General features: G+C 38.7%; 1 protein-coding gene across 1 annotated transcript in view; it reads left to right on the plus strand.

Annotated features, from left to right (window-relative positions):
- Positions 1-1,466: 1,466 nt before the first annotated feature.
- LOC130931622 (myosin-9) overlaps positions 1,467-20,654 on the plus strand; it is a 33,461-nt gene continuing 14,273 nt past the window's right edge. Inside the window, exons 1-10 of the mRNA XM_057860537.1 lie at positions 1,467-2,027; positions 2,313-2,373; positions 5,443-5,764; positions 5,836-5,929; positions 6,027-6,162; positions 7,412-7,473; positions 7,561-7,802; positions 7,986-8,089; positions 10,650-10,748; positions 10,828-13,527. Coding sequence (XP_057716520.1) covers positions 2,008-2,027; positions 2,313-2,373; positions 5,443-5,764; positions 5,836-5,929; positions 6,027-6,162; positions 7,412-7,473; positions 7,561-7,802; positions 7,986-8,089; positions 10,650-10,748; positions 10,828-13,527 — 3,840 coding nt within the window. The 5' untranslated portion in view covers positions 1,467-2,007. The remainder of the gene's footprint in view (positions 2,028-2,312; positions 2,374-5,442; positions 5,765-5,835; positions 5,930-6,026; positions 6,163-7,411; positions 7,474-7,560; positions 7,803-7,985; positions 8,090-10,649; positions 10,749-10,827; positions 13,528-20,654) is intronic.

Consider the following 20,654-nt stretch of genomic DNA (forward strand, 5'->3'; position numbering starts at 1 on the left):
CGCCCCTGCACAGTGCAGTATTTGGGCCACTATAATAAAAGTAATGTGTTTATGTTCGATTTTTTGACTCCTTTTTTTCCAATTTGACAGAAATTCTGCACAAATATTTTATTAAATCCCTCTTGTTATAAAATGTACAATGTTTGCCGCCATTTTCAAAGACTTCTGATTTCCAATTAAGTAAACCTGAATTGAGGCGGCACGGTGGCTAAGTGGTTAGCACGTCTGCCTCACAGTTCTGAGATCAAGGGTTCAATCCCGGGCTTCGGCCTTCCTTTGTGGAGTTTGCATGTTCTCCCCGTGCCTGCGTGGGTTTCCTCCGGGAACTCCGGTTTCCTCCCACATCCCAAAAACATGCATGGTAGGCTGATTGAACACTCTAAATTGTCCATAGGTGTGCGTGAATGGTTGTGTGTCTCCTTGTGCCCTGTGATTGGCTGGCAACCAATTCAGGGTGTCTCCTGCCTACTGCCCGAAGTTAGCTGGGATAGGCTCCAGCACCTCCGCGACCCTCGTGAGGAATAAGCGGCATGGAAAATGAATGAATGAATAAAACTGAATTGCTTGGAAATGGCCTTTTTTCCAATGAAACCCTAAGCATTTGGAAAAACTTTATGAAATATTCCCACTTTGGCAAGGGGTGAAAGAGGCTAGAATTTCTTGCCAGGACTCCCTGACAAAAAGGTCGGGGTTTTTTTTGTTTTTTTTTTGTTTTTGCTTTTTTTCCAAAACTCCTAAAACCACAGAAATGCAAACAAACAAACAAAAAAACAAAAACTGGTTTTACACATGCATTAGGCTACTGCTTTACACATACTGTAGTAACAAGGCATACATGAGAAACTGATTTTAATTCAAAATTGTATTTTAAAGTAACGTACATGAACAAAATAAGTACAAATGACTTACATTATGCACAGTGAAATGGATTATATTTTGAAGATAATACAAACATTTTTTATATTATAAGGAAATAAGCAGCTTAACATAGGTAAATGGACAAAAATATGTCCAAAGTTGCTTCAATTAAAAAATGAATTCAATCCCCCCCCCAAATCGAAGAAAAATAGCTTTTAATTGCATTTTTTTGAGTTTCAAATTTATTTTTGCATTCAAACACATTTTTTGATCAAACAATGAAGACTCAAATCAACCTCCATATGGCTCCGCCCAGGGGATACAATTTTTGACTGGGGTAATAACTACATTGGCACGACACCGGTGGGCGTACCATATTCAATGAATGATGATCTTGGCGAAAAGTATCGCTGTCCTAAGCAGCCTGATTTAGAATTCCCCTCAAGAATGACGGGAAACAAAAAAATGCTCAGTTTCAACTTATTATTATAAATATTCTTGTAAGTTAATTTTATTGCTGACACTTTGTTTTGGGGTCATCAACATGTTGTGCCCCCCCCCTTCCCCGGCCCAAAAGTCAAACTCCGCCTATGGTTTGAGTGGTTTTAGTTAATCACATTTAATGGTGATTTTATGCAGAATGTGAGAGAAATATAGGAAATTCCAAAAAGGTAGATAGTTTTTTATCTCACTGTATACATGGTTTTCCCACTTTCCCAGTCCTTTTTAAACCATAGTGAACAAGTTTAGCCAGTCAATCCTTGTAAAATAAAACATGGACACGCACTATCGAAAATGAATATAATTGACTGTTCAAAACTTTTGAGACATTTGGAGCATTTCAAAGACGTGCTAGTAATCCTGTTAATCTTTTAACCCTGTTCTTCAAAACTAATGGAGTTTGTCAACTCTTCCTCGGATTACGCATGTGTAACACTGTTCCACTTTCCTGTTTGTGATTTGTTCACTCATTTGGTGAGCAGTAGCACAACTGTTTTTTTGCAGTTGGAGTCATCATTCATATAGCCAGATGCTCTCCTGCCTTTTAAAATAAAATATTATTCTTTATTTCATGCTTTCTTATTTTTTCACTCTGATGACAACAGTTGGATTTCCATTTGATTCAGCACTTTCTTCACATTGGTGAAAATGATGTCAAAGGCTCCAAGGTAAGTAGAAATATGGCACCACATTTACTAGAAAAACAAAAGAAAAATCATGTATCTGAATGGCATTTTCCCAGGCCTTTATGTACATACATTGAAATTTGAAACTAGATGGATCAACATGGTTAATGTTAAGTTCTTTTCACATACTTTACTAAATTTAGAAGGGAAAACAGCAATTTATTGAAAAGTGTGATTTAGTGTTGCTCAGTTTTTGTTTTTATCTTTATCTTTATATTAAAAGGGTGACAACTTTGATTAACTTTCCTTACTTTGTTTAAATATCAGGTGGCCTGAGGTCCTGGCCAACACAAAAATTCATAAACCTACACAAAAGAAAGGAGGAAAGGTATGTTACCATTATTTTTGTTATGTTTTATTGCAAGAATGCTTTTAAATTCACCATTGTATGTACTGTAATTAGTTTCTTGAGGCACAGTTCTGTACGTGAGTGAGGTTTACATACAATTCGAACGTGTTGTCACATTTTTTAAATACTGGTAAACTTTTTTTAAAACTTTACAAATTCAATATAAACTTTAAGTTAAGACTTTTAGTTTGTAGGTCATGTAGACCAGACCTGATTACCTCAGTAGGTGAGGCTGAGTCTGCAGGGACCAGTGATAGACTGTCCATAGCTTTTAAGAGCCTATTTGTGTAATTAAAGCACCGTGTTATTTGTGTAAGTGTGTGTGTTTGTGTGTCGCAGAGTTAGTCAGATGGCACTTAAGTAAATTAAGAGATCCTGTTGGGATTTAGCAGTTTGCAACAGTGGTTACTGGATAGAACCAGTCAAAGAATCCAAATTGGGATGTACGATGTCTGATGTTTCTACACACTCATCTTCAAAACAGCAATTACTAAGTCTCAACGGAATTTTAAGTCAGTACCGAATGCTTGTTTCTCAGTAGCATTTGTATTTGTATTCCGTGTCTTTAAAATTACAGGCTTCAGGTAGAGATGTTGGTGGATGTAATTTTGAGTTTGAACGCAGAAAAAAATCCTTATTTACGTGACTACTCATTTGTTTGGAACTATAGATTTGTAATTGCATGGAAGTACATCCGTGTACCACCAGAGTTTGAATTTCGAACACAATTTTTTGTCAGCATCTAAATTCGAACGGAATTTTGTATCAGCGTCAAAATTCAGCTGCAAAAAATTCTGTCACAAAAATTCAGCACAGCCCTCCCAAAAAAAACACTATAGCAAAAATTCAGTTGCAAAAAAGTTTTCTGATATTTTACGTCTGAATATTTGCGACTGATTTTAACTGAATTTTGATGCAGAAAAGAAATCAGATTTAGAATTTTGATGCTAAAAAAATATATTGTTACAAATTCAATATCCGGTGGCACAAATTTACTTCCATAGAATTGTCTTGAAATTTTCCCTGAAAGGTACAAAAGTGAAAATTTCGGTATTTTTTGGTTATTTGAATGCTTCTTATGACAAACCTTTACCTAAACCCTAACCCTTTGAAAGAAAGAAGGCGAACTAAAAACATCTCTATTAACAGTAACAATTGGCAAACATTGTAAATTAATGCAAATTGGGAAAACAGTCATTTGGAAAAGTTAAATTGGCTTGAAAACACAACAAATAAAGTGCATGGTGTTATGGACCGCGAATGCGGAAGACAAGATAGGACCCAACTGAGGGGAAGCGTTCAAGGATTTATTAAACACAAACAAAACAAAACACGCGATCGCGGAAAACCAGGAATAACAAAAGTGGTCTGTGACAATAGGTCGAGGGAGATCAATAACGCGAAACTAGGCAGAGTCAAAAAGACAACAAAAATACACTCAATACCTGCACAAGGTAGAGGATCACATACAAAGATGGCTGACGATCAAGATGGCAAATAGAAAGCAACTCGAAAGTAGTATGTGTTGAATGGTGACGAGCAAGCTAATGTCTCAGCACCGTTTTCTTGGTTCGCCAGCGTTTATATAATACTGTTGATTAGCTGCATATCGCTGCAGGTGCAATGTCGGGAATGCTCCCACAGCCGACTCTGTAACAAAACAAAATCCAACAAGTAGCAGAATATGACACATAGTGCATGGTGGAAAAAATTGATTTTCAGTGTGTACGGTCCTGAAAAAGGTTCACAAAGGACCGAAACGTCAACGACGTACACACTATTGATTGAAATTGGACTGAAAGAAGAGAATTAATAGAAAAAAAACATGCATACATTATACAAAAATACACACAAACACTGATTATATAAACTACAAAGTGGACCAGGTTAATAAACACTACTAATTCATTAAAAACATTCAAAAAACAAACAAAACAATGGATGATCAATGGGCAGTGGTTAGATATGGGCGAAGACGTCCCCTTTAACCATGTCCTCAATGGGGCTTGGAGCGTGGGTGGAAGGACCGAGCAGTCCCTTCCCAACCAATGAGGGGAGGATATTTCTCTCCCTCCCGGGGAGGGAAGGGCTTCGTCCCTTACCCTAACCGTAACCCTAACCCCGGAATCATCAAATGACACCTGTCATAAACATTAAAGAATGCCTATGACAGATGTCATTAAGTGTCGTAACCCTAACACAGTTCCTAACCATAACCGCAACACAAAGACGTTTGAAACAATGTCAATTTTGCATCAAAAGTGCTATAATTTACTGAATACTTAATGACATCTGTCATAACCATTTATTCATGCAGTATTCATAACAGGCAGCATATCATGATTATGACTGAATAATGACTCTGTCATAAGAAGCATTAAAATAAAGTGCAACCAAAATTTCCAGTCCATACGGTAGTTTTCTTGTGAATGGTTGTGTTTTTGATATTTTTCGTTGTTGATGGAACTCATTGGCTGCCATTGACGGCTCTTGATGTCCAATCCATTTTGACTGTGAGGTTAGCGATATGTACTGTACTTTTAAAAGTAATTTGAGGTAAAATAACAGTTGTGTAATATATAAAGATATATAAAACACAGATATTTTAATGGCAGATGGTTGTTAATTTGACCGCAGCGATTCCTCGTTGTTGAGATTTTTTAAATAAGCTCCGCCTCTACTTTGCGTATTTTCGGGGGTTTTTTGCTGTTAATGGGGACCAAGCCCCGCGAAAATCGAATCGTACATTAAAAAATAAACTTTTTTTTTTTTTTTTTTAATATTGATTTATATGGGGTATAAGTAGTGAGGGATCACTCTATTAACGTTTTACGATTTCCCTGTACATTTAACTATATAATTCTGCCAACCATACCATGCCATGCCAGTATTTTACCTTAAATTTATGGGTATGTTATTTTACCGTGCAGAGGAGCCAGAACAGCAATACAACTTTCAGTTTTTGTATTGGTTTATGTTATGTCACTTGCATTCATCAAAAAAATAAACCCAAAAAATGTTTGAGGTGTGAATCTCTCTTTCTCAAAGGAGACATCATCATTACCAGTCCCCGTAGCTAATAGAAGTAAACAAGCCGACAGCACTGCAGCGAAAATCACTTTAAATGGTGGAAGGAGTAACAGCATCAGCAATGGAGATGGTAGAGAAGGTGCCACTTTGAAGAGAAGCAGCCACCAAGGTCGCGAAGGTCTTTGGGTTTCCAGGCCGTCGTCTCGTCCATCACGACCTGCTCCCAAACTTTGTAGCAGCCGGAGCTTTTCATCCCTGCACACCTCTTCCCTCACTACTGCTCCATTCATGAGGAGCAGTCGCTCTCTCAACAGACTAGACAAGAGATCTGCAGGAGACGGTACTGTAATAAATACACTTTGTTTTTCATAATGAATAAACCCCAAACAAAAAGGAATTTGTCTTCAACAGAATCTGATGAAAATGCTCAAGTAAAGAAAGACATATCCTCTGGGAGTAAAAAACTCTTTTGTAAAAAGTTGTCCACCTCTAAGGAGCCACTCAGGTTAGTTCTTTTTTTAATTGAATCCATGTTTTACATTTCTCATCTTGAAGGTTATGTGTTGTCTTTGTTTATGAATTCATATCTTTAATCTTGGAAGGACAAACAAAGGGCGGTGTCGTGGCGACATTGATGAAAAGAAGGCGATGAGCAGCTCCTCTGAGACACTGGAATCGTCTTCCTCTGAGGTTTCTAGCACTGCATGTTTTCATCATGGTGACAAAGTCAAAAAAGAGGTCATTTTCACTTTAATTAATTGAACCCTTTCATGCACAAAATATGACTTTTTTTAAACCCTTACTTGGCACTCATTTAACTAATTGGCTTCCATTGATGGTGGTTCATTTGCCCCCCCCCCCTCCCCCCCAGTCAAAAACGCACTGAAAGATGAGCATTCATGGCCAGTCTTCCCAGTTTAATTGAATTGGACATCTATTGCTGTCAATTGCATGAAATTAGTTAAGTATGTACTATGAAAAAACACTAATGTAGAGTGTTATTTGGGACCATAACCAGAGTGTATTTTTATTACTTGCATTACTGTTACTGATACTACAAGTATATGTAGAGTGGTATGAAGAATTATCTGAACCTTTTGGAATTTCTCACATTTCTGCACAAAATAACCATCAAATGTGATCGATGTGCCAGACTAATCTGCAGCTTCAGGAAGTGTCTGTTTGAAGTTATTGCTGCCAAAGGGGTGGGGGTGGGAGGATGGGGGGGGGGGGGGGCACAAAATATTAAATGTCATGGTCCACTTACTTATTTTTCCCCCCTTCTGTCATTGTTTGCATGCTCTCCTCAATAAAATATGAAAACTGATAAATATTTGGGTGGTTTTAGTTAAAGCAGACAGTTTTTTCATCTGTATGATTTTGACAAAGATAAGATCACATTTGATGGTGATTTTATGCAGAAATGTGAGAAATTCCAAAAGGTTCAGATACTTTTTCATACCACTGTACTTGTACTACAAACATGTGTACTTGTGTGTACTTGTATGACAAACACGTGTACTTGCTTTTACTATACTACAAGTATGTGTACTTGAGTGTACTTATACTACATGTACGTGTACTTGTATGTACTGTCCCTGAAAGGGTTAACTGTATTCTTTTCCTCTAAAATTGGTGGATTAAAATAAAATTTTGAATTATATCTACTTTAATGATTGGTTAAAGGATATTTTTTGAAGAATGGAACAAACAACTTTATATATACTGTGCATTTACTTGTTAATCATTTAATTCATTCATTAAATATTTGGTTAATTAAATATAAATATAAATAATATGCTTTCTTCATACAATTTTTTGAATGTCATGAGCTCATTCACTGCCATTGACGGCTCTAGACAATCTATTCCAATTTGACTGGGCGGCTAGCAGCGATCGTTTGAAATGGATTGGACGTCTAGTGCCCTCAATGGCACTAAAAGATGAGACATGACAACCAGTCCACTGTATATGTATCTTTGTACAGAACAAAGATGGAGGGTACTCACTGGTGACTACTACGAAAAATGTGAGGCCCGAACTTGAAAGGTAAACAGATTTGGACCACTCCAGCTAAAATGCCTAATTCCTTCTCATTTTCGGTTTAAAAACACCTTTTGCATATTTTCCCCACAGTTCACAATCGAAACTAAACAATAAGGATGATTCCAAAGAGGAGCATCAAGAGACCACATGCCATGAAGGTGCTGAAGACTCTGAGAAATCAAACGAAGGAGTAATCAAACTGCAGCAAAAGATGGAAGAAACATCTGCTGAAATTAGCTCTGTGTCATCTCCCAGCCTTTCGCCCACCTCATCACCCTGCACTGATTCTTCATCTCCTATCAATCCGATACAGCATGTGGAAGACGGCAAAGGTACTCAAACAATTATGTCAAAGATCTTATTGGAAATGTAGTTTTCGCCTCTTCTGTATTTTCTTTTACAAGTTTGCAATTGCAATTTTTCATCTGTAAGTGGAGGACTTGTTTTCTTATGCCAAATGTTGTTCTTTGACCACATCTGATCATGTGTTTTCGTGTGTATGACTTTCCATGCAGAGGGCTCTCCATTTTCACCATCTTGTGCGATACAGTCAAATGAGGATAGTTCTGATCAAGAGCGTCATCCTTGTGAGTCTGACAGAGGGCAACTTGTCAAAGAGGTTAGACGGACAAGTTTACAAGTGGATTATTTAAGGGGGCAATACACTAAGAACATTGAAAATGTCGACTATTTTTTTCATGCACAATTTAATAAAAGTTCACATAAAATCAGAGGTGGGCAGAGGAGTAAAAATTTTTTACTCAAGTAAGAGTAGTCATCCTAAAAATGTACTCAAGTACAAGTAAAAAAAAATTGGTGAAAAGAATACTAAAGTAATGAGTAACATTGTGATTAGCTGCCTAAGATGTTTGATTTTTTTTTTTTTTTTCAACAATAGTATTTTTTTTTCCTCAGCACAAAGTTATCTATAGGAACTATTATTATTATACTGTGCTATATAATATTACATAATTACATAAACATGCAAAATCAATAATAAATGATTTATTAATAGATTATGAATAAATTCTATATAGAATCACAACTTATTATAGAATAAAATAGCCCTTTATTGAAGGGCTGTCAAAATTATCGTGTTACGGCGGTAATTTTTTTTTTTAATTAATCACATTAAAATATTTGACACATTTAACGCACATGCCCCGTTCAAACAGATTAAAATGACAGCACAGTGTCATGTCCACTTGTTACTTGTGTTTTTTGGTGTTTTGTCGCCCTCTGCTGGCGCTTGGGTGCGACTGATTTTATGGCTTTCAGCACCATGAGCATTGAGTAATTATTGACATCAACAATGGCGTGCCACTAGTTTATTTTTTGATTGAAAATTTTACAAATTTTATTAAAACGAAAACATTAAGAAGGGTTTCAATATAAAATTTCTATAACTTGTACAAACATTTATCTTTCAAGAACTACAAGTCTTTCTATCCCTGGATCGCTTTAACAGATTGTTAATAATGTTAATGCCATCTTGTTGATTTATTGTTATAATAGACAAATACAGTACTTATGTACCGTATGTTGAATGTATATATCCGTCTTGTGTCCTATCTTTCCATTCGAACAATAATTTACAGAAAAATATGGCATATTTTATTGATGGTTTGAATTGCGATTAATTACGATTAATTAATTTTTAAGCTGTAATTTACACGATTGAAAATTTTAATTGTTTGACAGCCCTAGTTTTAAATAAAAATCATAATCTGTCCATGAAATTGTTAATAAGCATGTCCTTCTTAATAAGTGTGTCAAATGTAAGAAGAAATTATTTAAGCATTCTCAAGTTGAAGCAAAATACAGTGCCCTCCATAATTGTTGTCACCCCTGAAAAAGATGTGTTTTTTAGCTTCTAATATACTGTATATATATATATATATATATATATATATATATATATATATATATATATATATATATATATATATATATATATATATATTTTTTTTTTTTTTTTTTTTTTTTTTTAATTCAAATAATATGGGACCTTAATAGAAAAAAAGAGAAAAATCCAACCTTCAAAACAAGTGCATTCATTCAGTGGGGAAAAAACCCCACATAAAGAAAAAATTATTTGACATTAAATAATGTGTGTCATAATTATTAGCACCCCTGGTGTTAATACTTTCAATCTTGGTCTCACACAAAAATACACACGGTCCCAGGCTTCAACTGGGACAGTGTGCTTTGGTCAGATGAGACCAAGATTGAGCTTTTTGGCAACAAACACTCTAAGTGGGTCTGGCGTGCCACGAAAGATGCGCATGCTGAAAAGCACCTCATACCCACTGTGAAGTATGGGGGTGGGTCAGTGATGCTGTGGGACTGTTTTGCTTCCAAAGGCCCTGGGAACCTTGTTCGGGTGCATGGCATCATGAATGCTTTGAAATACCAGGACATTTTAAATCAAAATCTGTTGCCCTCTGCCCGAAAGCTGAAGATGGGTCGTCACTGGGTCTTTCAGCAAGACAATGACCCTAAACATATGGCCAAATCTACACAGAAATTGTTCACCAGACACAAAATCAAGCTCCTCCCAGACCTTGTTTTGTTGGCAAAAGGGGGTTGTACAAAGTATTAACACCAGTGCTAATAATTGTGACACACATTATTTAATGTCAAATAATTTTTTCTTTATGTGGGATTTTTTTCCCCACTGAATGAATGCACTTGTATTGAAGGTTGGATTTTTCTCTTTTTTTCCATTAAGGTCCCATATTATTTGAATAAAAAATAAATTTTTTAGAATGGTAAATGGTAAATGGTGTTATACTAAGCTAAAAAACACATCTTTTTCAGGGGTGCTAATAATTACAGTATGGAGGGCACTGTATATACTAAACAAAGGCATACTAAAACGCATTGTGTGATAATGGCCATTAAAATGAAAAAATTTTTGAACAGATTATATTTAAAAGTTGTGTCGGTCGTACTTCAAACACAAATCTGGACTGGAGAGTTTTTTTTTGTTTTTTTTTTTAGCTATTTCTATTCTCAACACCATTTTTCATGTGTTTTTCTGCACAAATTCCTCTCCAAATACCTTTGGAAACAGTTTTACATTGAAGAAAAGAACCTAAACTGTCACTTAGAAATTTGTGCCCCTTTAAAACAAAATGTACACTCTTAATCATTTGAATGCTTCTTTCCATCTACAGTTGGAACAAACCCAAAAGGAATTGTCTCGGCTTCAACAGTTAAACGGAAACCTGCAACATGAACTACAACACGAAAGAGAGCGTCACTTAAGTGAAAAGGTTCATTATTAATGTTTGTCACGGTTATGTGCATTACTGTCTACTATTCTGAATAAGATTCTATTTTTTCCCATTATAGAATGAGCTTCTGTTCAATTCTAGCCCTACATCTGAGCCAGTTTCGACACTGCGGCGACTCCAAAAGATGAACCAGGAGCTTCGAGCTGAGTTGGAGACACAAAAGAGGACACATGAAGAAGCGAGAGAAGCTGAACTACGTAAGAGAGTGGACCTATTAGCTCAACAAGCGCAACTGCTCGTGACGGGAGATGCCACCGCGCTTGCTGAGGCGCATCTAGAGCAAGAACGCAAATGGTTCCACGAGCAACGAGTGGAGTGGGAACGTTCCGTCACCTCTTTGAAGACAGAACTGAACAACGGGGAGGAAAAATGGAAAGCCTCAGAGCTGCGCCTGCTGGAACTGCAGGAGGAATCATACAGCAGGAAGGAGGAGGTCGAGGTCTTGAGGAAGGCTCTCCGAGAGGCCACAGTGCAACTCCGCGCGAACGAGGACGCGCAAGCTCAAAAAGAAACTCTCTTACAAAAGCACCTAGCACTTCTTCAAGCGAGCCAGGACCGAGAACGAAAAAGTTTGTCGGCCAGTTTGGCGCGGTCGGAGCAACACTCGCAAGAACTTCAGGAGAGACTGGATCTAGCCGAACAGCAGGTGGAGAGCTTCGATACTGTACGCATGTGGAGCAGGGACATTGAAGAGAATCAAAAGCAACTTCAAGAGGAGCTGGCTTCATCAGTGGTTGCTGCGCAAGAGTGTCGAGATGAAAAAGAGCGGCTTGAGCAACGATGTCAAGAGCTACAGAAGCAATTGAGCGAGACGCACGAAGAGGTTAGTGGGCTCCACAGTTGCTTAAAAACAGAACAGACTCACTACCAGGACCTTAAAGATTCACATGAGAGCATTTCAGAGGAACTACTGGATGTTCTGGAGAAGACACAGCAAAGGGAGGCTGAAATTCAAGAAACGTGTGACGGCTTTCAGAGGCTCCTCGATATCAAAGAACAAGAATTGAATGAGGTTTTGCTCAAGATGGAAGTCTTAGGGAATAGCCTGGAAGAGACTGAAGCTCAACTGAATGAGATGCTCCGAGTTTGCACCTGTGCTTCTTCTCACGTGGAGGAGGAGTCTTTGGAGGCTGAGGAAACAGTGGAGCCTCATTTGACAAGTGACAGCAGATCAGAGGACATGTTTTCAACCAGCCCGAATGACGAGAGCAGCAATCATCACGCCAGAGTTCGGTCCTACTCACTTGGCCCATCTCATCAGTACATCATCACTTCAGGAGACGACCCGGAACGGTTCACATCCGCCATTCAGTTACTCGAAACTAAGCTTTTCGTAACAGAGGAGAAACTGAGAGAAATTACCGAACAACTGGAGGAAGATCAGGATCACCAAAGCTGCCCGGAGCTCACTCGAAGTCTAGATTCGGCCCGTCGTCTCTCCCTGCTGCTTCAAAGTCAAACCGAAGCGAACCGGCGCTTCGCTCGGGAGACGGAGACCTTTTGCGGGCTTCTGGCCGGTCGTTTTCAACTCGCACTGAACATCGTACGAAGCTGTCGGGAGAAACTTGAAACTAGTACCGCTATTGAGTTGACCGACTTTGAGAGGAGACTGTCAGCTGTTGAGGCGTGCCTTCAGCAAGGACAGAATGATGCAGAGAAACAAAAACACGCATCTTTCAATGCCTACAGAGCGGAGGACACAATATCTAGTGATGTATTGACTGGCATTGAAAATAGGGAACTCGCTTACATGGTACATTCAGAAGATAGTCCAAGTGTTGGGGAATATTTAATGAGAGAATTAATCATAGTTGAAAAAATTTTGGCAGCCTTAAGGAGTCCAAATGAGCAACTCACATCTTTAGTGCCAAAAGAAGATGGTATGTCTGTGGCAAACACATACAAAAACATTATCTCTCAAATACTGACCTTAAATAAGACACGATTAGAGAGCTCTAACGAGGACCACGAACTTATCGTTAAAGCCTGTAGTGAAGCGGAGCTAATTTATGCTGCTTTTAAAATCCAGCATCATTATCAGAAAGGCTACAAAAGTGAAGGTCCGGAGGACACCTGCCCTACAGACTTCACACCCCAATCCGAGCGAGAGAACAAAGAGGGTCTTCAATGTGAGAAAAAGCCACCCTGGTTAGAAGGACTTGTAACCAGACTGCAAAGAAGAGCTCAATTCGTTTGGCAGCTCAGTCAGGAGATGACATGCATGGATGAAAACTATGAAACAACCTCTGTAGAAGACATAAAATGGATGCAGGAACAAGCCAAACTGGTTTATTTGTCAGACAGGCTGTACTTAGATTTGGAGCAGGAGCAGCGGCGACGTGTAGTGCTACAGGACAAACTTCAGGCTTTGTGCAAACAGCAGGATGCCTCATTAAAGGATGAGCGGGAGGTTTTTAATCACACCTTATGTGAACTCAAGGAGGACAACAGAGAGGAACTGGAGCACGCTGAGGGTAAGATAATCTCCATGGAGATGGGAGACTGGCGACTCTGTGAAACTAAACAGAGAATTGAGGACTGCCATGAAAAAAGAACACAAAAACAAGAGTTTCAAAAGAAAATACAGCGTCATATCCATGAAGAAGAGACGCAACATTTGCAAGAACACCACATGGAGTATTTTATGTGTAAAGAAAAACACACTGAAAATCGCACAGATGTGCCCTCGTTGCATGAGGGCAGCTCGTCCCTGGCAAAGCGGCAAGAAGTCAACCAGAATGACTTTGAAAAGCACCAGGTAACACTGATTGTGTCTCTTTAACAAATGAACATGATTCTTTAACTCTTAAATGTAGGGGTGTGACAAAATATCGAAATGGTGATATATCATGATACTTTGTATCCCAAAAGGTTATCGATATGCTCCTGTCAAGAATTGAGATATCGTTTTAAAAACGTGTCAATCAAAAAAAAAAAAAGGCTGTCATTGACGGTGCTAGACGCCCAGTCCATTTAGACTGGGAACGTTCGTTCATTCAAAACCAGAGCATTCACTGGAGTGCTGCAATGATTATTCGATTAACTTGAGTATTTGATTAGAAAAAAATATTCCAATTAAATTTTATAGCTTTGAGTAGTCGTTCAATTAAAGTGACGTCGTAATGGTTTGTTTTGAAAGTGTTTGCATTTAGTTTTATTGATTAGGGTGGATACACCATACTCTGGTCTGCCTCATTTCACATGGCTGAATCCAACTGCTCCCTGTTAAGACCAACGTAAGCTAAGTTTTTGTTGGAGCTAATGTTTTTTAATGCATTCATAAATTAGTTTATCGGTTCTTGTCTCGTGACGTTTCTGGCGCAATGCATTGTGGGTTTTCGTGTATTGCAGAACAACAACAAGCCCGCGACGTGATCCTTTGCTAGGCATCCATTCTGCGTGGTAATCGTTGAAAATGGTACACTCGTGTTGTGTGAAAGACTGCCATTCTAGGTCCCATGATAGAAACGAATGCAAAAAGGATGGGATAGGGTTTTTTTTAGCATTCCCGCCTGGAAGAGAAGATATGGAACTCAGATGAGTTGACCAAGAGGCTTCGAATGGTTGCAGCGGTGAGAAGAAAGGCCATCACTTTTTATTCATCAACTGAAAACATGTCGGTCTGTTCCCTACATTTCCATAAAGGTAAGTAACTGGAAGTGTTAATGTTCTTCGGATGCTGATATTGACTGCATTTAAACGCTTATGGCGTGTGGTTGTGTTGTTTACTTTGGCTAACCACGCTAGTGTCTAAGAGAGGCTAACTGTAGCCCTACTGGCTAACTGTGCATAAGCCACAGGCGTTCACCGTATGGTACTAGTACACAAAAAACAGTTCAAAGGTAACAAAGTAAGGGTAGTAATGAAGATGTAACAGCACACAATGAATGATTATAAGTATGGGAGATGTGTTAGAAAAAAATGCGATATTTACCTCCCGCTTAGGCTACTGATATGCTTGACCAAGCACTCTGTGGAGGAGACTACAGATCTACTGAATCACCAGAAGAATCTTCTGCTTGTTTGTTATGCCTAATGATCAGTTAAACTTAAAAAAAATAAATAAAATGTAAAAAAGCCTGTTGCATACAAATCAGTGCCATATGAGGGCAGGTCCCACCAGTTTAGACACTCTACAAAGCTTTAAAATCCATTTTAAGTTACTAATGTTAACCTGTTGTATGACTGATATGACTTTTATAATTTCAGGAAAACCAGCATATGAAATAAATGAGGCAGACCCTGACTGGGCACCATCCTTACGCCTGGGACACACATGTGTTCAGCCCACCAACGTGGACCGCTCTTCTAGGCGAAGTAGGCGTGAGAAATTGAGGATGGAGGAAGACGTTGGTGAGCTACAGGAGGAGCCGTCAGCGCCCTTTAGATGCTCCTTCTGACCTTCATGCGCCTGCGTTTGGACCTGCCTACACTACACATTGCACACATATTCCATGTTTTCCGTAAGACTGTTTATTGAGTGTTCAGTGGCATGGTGCCCTTTTTACATGCTAACTTGAGACGAGCAATTGTTTGGCCCAACAGAGAAACACTCTATAAAACAATGCCTCACGAGTTTGTTGAGTCCGTCAGACGCAGAGTTGCAGTGATTATTGAGTTTTTTGAAATTTTTACAGAGAAACCATCAAATCTTAAGGCGCGTGCGCAAATGTTTTCTAGTTACAAGCAAAACTACACTATGAAATACCTAACTGGAATCACACCAAAGGGGGGGATTTGTTTGATGTCAAAAGGTTGGGGTGGTCGCACAAGTGACAAACATATCACCTTGAACAGTGCTTTTTTTAATAACCTTTTGCCTGGGGACATTGTCTTGACTGACAGAGGCTTTGATATTCAAGAACATGTGGGTATGTTATGTGCAGAGGTCAAACTCGTTCACAAAAGGTCGCTGTCAGTTAGCTGGTAGAGATGTGGAGGAGACTAGGAAGATAGCACATTTGAGGATCCCTGTTGAACGGGTAATTGGTAATCTTTGCCAGAAGTATAAGATCCAACAGGAACTATACCTATTAACTTGGTTCTGCCATGTGACGGCGAAGATTGCACATTGTTGGATAAGATTGTTTATGTATGCGGTGCCCTTACAAACCTTTGCCCAACTGTTGTGTAGTTTGTACTGTTATACCAATTACTATGCTAACCGTTTCAGCCTTTCAAACTTAGCTGTTATTGATATTTTGTATTTTGTTGTGACTTGATTGTATTTAATAAAACATATTAAGTCATCTTGAATCCTATTCTTTGTAAGTACAGCATGTGTCAATACTGTATTATATATATATATACACACGCATAATAATGTTTATACAAAGGACGACAGTTAACTACTTTGGCCAGGTACTTTTAATGTTGCCAAATTGTCAGTTAAAACAAATCACAGACTACCAACCACCACTAACTTAAGTGGAGCACTGAGAGCAGAACCAACACATGTCTTTATCTGTTTCATGCGGTGTAGACCAACACAGGTTAAATAATAATGGGGCAGATCTCATTATCACACGCAACCATGTCATCTTTGGTCTCCAGACCACAGCAGAGGCACCATAACTGACGTCATAACTGACAAATACCGATCTCTCGCTTCCTTTTCAAGCTTCTCCACATAAGGAGTCTTGTCGTTCATCTGGCTTTTTCCTATTTTGATGTGACATTCGCGTGGCTGCTTACCCGCAAAATTGTCAACAAAACAAACGTGACCGCGACGGATGTAGTCCAGGTCACTGAGATACACGAAAGATGGCGGCTCAGGTGGTCGTGATGACGTAGGTGACAACAACCGATTGGAATATTTAGCCATTTTTTGTCGGAATATGTGTCTGAACCATTTGTTAAGAGCATTGTAAAAAAAAAGCGTTAGCATTTTATAGCATTTAAGCTAGCGGACTTTTGCTATGTAAGTTAGCAAATTGTTCTTTTGTTGTACCTCGCTCCTCTTTTTAAATTTTTTTTTTTTTTTTTTTTTAAATACCGCTTGAGGCTCAGCTCAGGTATTTTCATTTTTCATGTTCCTACCCGATTACTCGATTATTCGAACTAACTAGTTCATCGATTAATCGACTACTAAAATAATCGATAGCTGCAGCCCTAATTCACAGTCATTCGGTCCGATTTGCGGGGCGTTTACAGGTCACTTGCTTTTCATTTTAGGGCATTTACAGGTCATTTCCTGTTGAGTTTGAGTCACTGCCTATTCATTTGGGTGATTCCCAGGACACTTTCTGTTCTGTAACTCAAATAAACAGCAAGTGACCCATAAAATACCCCAAAATCAACAGGAAGTAACTGAAAATCAACAGATAGATGACCTTAAATGGTCAAAAACTCATTGCCTGGCATTGGCTGCCACTGACAGCCATAGACGTTCATTCGTTCATTCGCCGCCATCCCTCCCACTTCAAACGGATTGGACGTCCACTCGTGATAAACTCATTCCAATTCACAGCAGAAGCTTGTTTTTTATTTGTTTATTAGTTTTTGGAGAATATCCTCGAATGATTTCCCGACCAATGTATCGAAAATTGATTTATCGCTATATCGTCAAATCATCATTATCGTGAGCTTTGTATCGCAAATCGTATCGTATCGTGAGGTACCAAGAGGTTCCCACTCCTACTTTCATGCACGTATTACTGTATTTTTCGGACTATAAGTCGCAGTTTTTTTCATCGTTTGGCAGAGGGTGCATCTTATACTCAGGAGCAACTTATGTGTGATTATTTACGGTTGGGTCAGGCCGACTTCTCTCTCGCTAACATTCTAAAAAATATATATTCATATATTTAGTCTATACTAAAACAATATATGGATGCTAAATAAAATAAATAATTTGGATAAAATAGAGAAAGCGCTGTGTATGCCAGCGCACGTTAACGCAGTGGCCCCGCTCTCTTTTCAATCTTACCCTCCGTGAGCATCCTGGTATTTCCTTTTCGATATGGAGCAGCTATAGGAGTGAAAAACAAACTAAAGACAGGGGAATTGAAAAGCAAACAACTGTGGTAGGAGTGGGATATGGAAAGGATTCAAATTGATTGTTGAAGATACGGAAACCTGTGTCGGATTCGCTGAATGTAAACGAATGTGGCGCTTTGGTCTCATACGAGAAATATATTTAACAAACTTTTCCAGCGTTATTTTGTTGTGTAAATGCATTTATAATGATCATAAAAATATGTAGACCAGGGGTCATGAATTAAAAATCCTCTGGGTCCGAAATTAAAAAATTACAACAATCTCGGGTCCGGAAATATTTTTAATGCTTCTTTTTTTCCCAAAAATACAAACGTATTTTTACGTGGCCATGCTGATAATTACAACATTCAAAAATGTCGATAAAATATAAAAGGTGCATAAAACTAAAAAAGTGCTTAAATTGAATCATTAAATAGCAAGATAAGCATGTTCAAGACTTCTTTTTTTTTTAATTGTGGATGCTGACAGGTTGCCTGGCTCTGCCAGACTATTCTCCCTGTATTTTTCAAACACTGAGAGTATAGTCTGGGAACCAGCCCATTAACGGCCTCTCGAGAAGGTAAAAAATCAAACGACCAATCAGATTCGTTTATTTGCGTGACGTGTTCTTAACGAGCAAAGCGTCACTCTTGCGCGTCGGAAGTCGTCTCCACAACACAGATGGTGAACGGGAGAGCCGAGAATATGTTCCAATCCACGGTAAAATCAGTTTTAAATGACCAAAAACACATCGACACGAGTCATTGACAACAGTCTGTCTCGCGGTAGCCATGTTGAATAAACTCTGCTATCTTCGTATGTTTACTTCCGTGTGCAAGTCCCTAGTCCTTCCCTCATCATTTTACTAACGTCACGTCTGCCCCTCGCTGATTGGTCCACTCCGCTGTCTGTTTGCTGTGGCTTGCTCCGCCCTGGAAATTGTATCCGCGTGAATGGTGGCCAGACTCAATAGCTGGAACAGCGGTGAGTCTGGTGTACCAGGCAAGCTGACAGGGGAATTTGCTTTATTTTTTGACAGACCTCTTCTTTTTGCTTTCCATCAACAAAGTTTCAACAACTACACTCATACAATCTTTGACAATCATTGTGTCACTGAAAGACTTTTTGTTTTGACCCAATATCCACGCTACTCTGAGGGAGAATTCATTTGCGCGTTGCTGTGCAGTGAATAAATGAACCATGAGCCTTGAGGTGCGATCATATTAAGCCCTCAATTCCGCTATTTTTTGAGAACGGATGGCAGAGTTCATAGGGAAACTTTGCAAAAAAAGCTGCGTGCTTCGTCTCATAGTGCCTTTTCAAATTGCTGCTTTTTACAAGCGCTACCGTCTCTAAATGAGTCTCAGATGAGGCATAGCGGTCTTGTGCTGCCGCCAGGTAAAATGAACAAAAATGTGTTGGTCCTCTCCTCCTTAAACCAGGGCTGGACTGGGACAAAAAATCGGCCCGGGCATTTTGAACCGAGACCGGCCCACCAGGTATTGATGGAAAGACAATTAAGCCTATGAATGAAAACAAACTTTCTTGTGACAATGCTTTCACACTGTCTTGTTGGTGTATATATACTTCAACATAAACTTAAACATACACCATCCTTCCAGTCCCAATATTCTATACAGTACTTAGCGGATATCAAAAGGCTGCATGGTCTAGTTAACCTCCTGAACAATGTACAACGTATGATGGGATCCTGAAATTAGGACAGGGATTAATACGGAATAGAGGTGAGACATGATCATTGATGAATATATTAAAATGAATAAATGACAGATTTTGTGATTTTTTCATAGACTATTTATTTACTGCATCATTAAAAGTGCAAATAAATAAATCCACAGAATAGGCCCTCAAACACGGAGACCTTTAAAAAGTGAAAGGAGACAGAGGAAGATAAGTGATAAAGAATAACACTTTATGGACTTGTATGATCACAGTACTGGTTTCTAGAAAATTTTGGAAAAATAGTTGCATCATATACTCCATATAGTACTTACTTAGGGCAAACTCCCGAACAATGAACAAAGTATGATGGGATCCTGAAAAATAGGACACAGAGTTGAGATGAATATTAAAATGTGTAAATTACAGACTAACTATAAAAACACTCAGAGAGCACAGACCTGTTTGTATGTCTGTAGCCTCATCTGTTACCTCACTGTGTCAAAAAAATGTGATAAGCCCCTATTTTTCTCATGTACTGGATCACAGTACCCAGAATATTGGCAGAATTCAAATCATAATGTGTCATTTCATAGCAACTACCATGGCCATGTCCTGTATTTTTTTTTTTACAAGCAATCTGGGCAATTTTCTTGGAGTTGCATACACATATGCTGAAAATCGCCCTATCCTGCAATGATAAAGAATCCTTAAAAAAAATCCTGGATGAAGACAGTGATCCCGGATCACCGCTAAATCTAAATTGAATCATCGCTTCCTTGTCCCAGAGTGGACATTTCCTGAAAAATGCCTTTGTTGTCTTACAAAAAAAAAGTTATGTGCTCGGACGCGCTGGCACGTCCGCTCGACCTTATAAAGTTTTTAACTACCTAACAAATAGAGATAATACTTAACTAACTAAATTAATAAATAAAGTTACTTAAGCACTAACATAATTACAACTAGAATAGCATCATAGAAACCGTCCAGCATTAGAGAAACCCCATCATGTTAGTTTGCATGCACAGCTAGCTAAATTGCTTAACGGCCTAATTATAACTACTGGCGGTGTTAAGAGTTAGCGAGCGCAATGAAAATAAACTACACCCACGCTTAATTCATATCTGAACCAGATAGACTGCAGTTCAACACTTCTTACCTGAAGTTCAGATTCCCCTCCACTCGGACCGCCGGCGGCCGCGGGTCTCTCCTCCTGCCTCCCCTTCC

Source organism: Corythoichthys intestinalis, chromosome 16 (genome assembly GCF_030265065.1).
Source record: "Corythoichthys intestinalis isolate RoL2023-P3 chromosome 16, ASM3026506v1, whole genome shotgun sequence".
Taxonomy (NCBI): Eukaryota; Metazoa; Chordata; class Actinopteri; order Syngnathiformes; family Syngnathidae; genus Corythoichthys; species Corythoichthys intestinalis.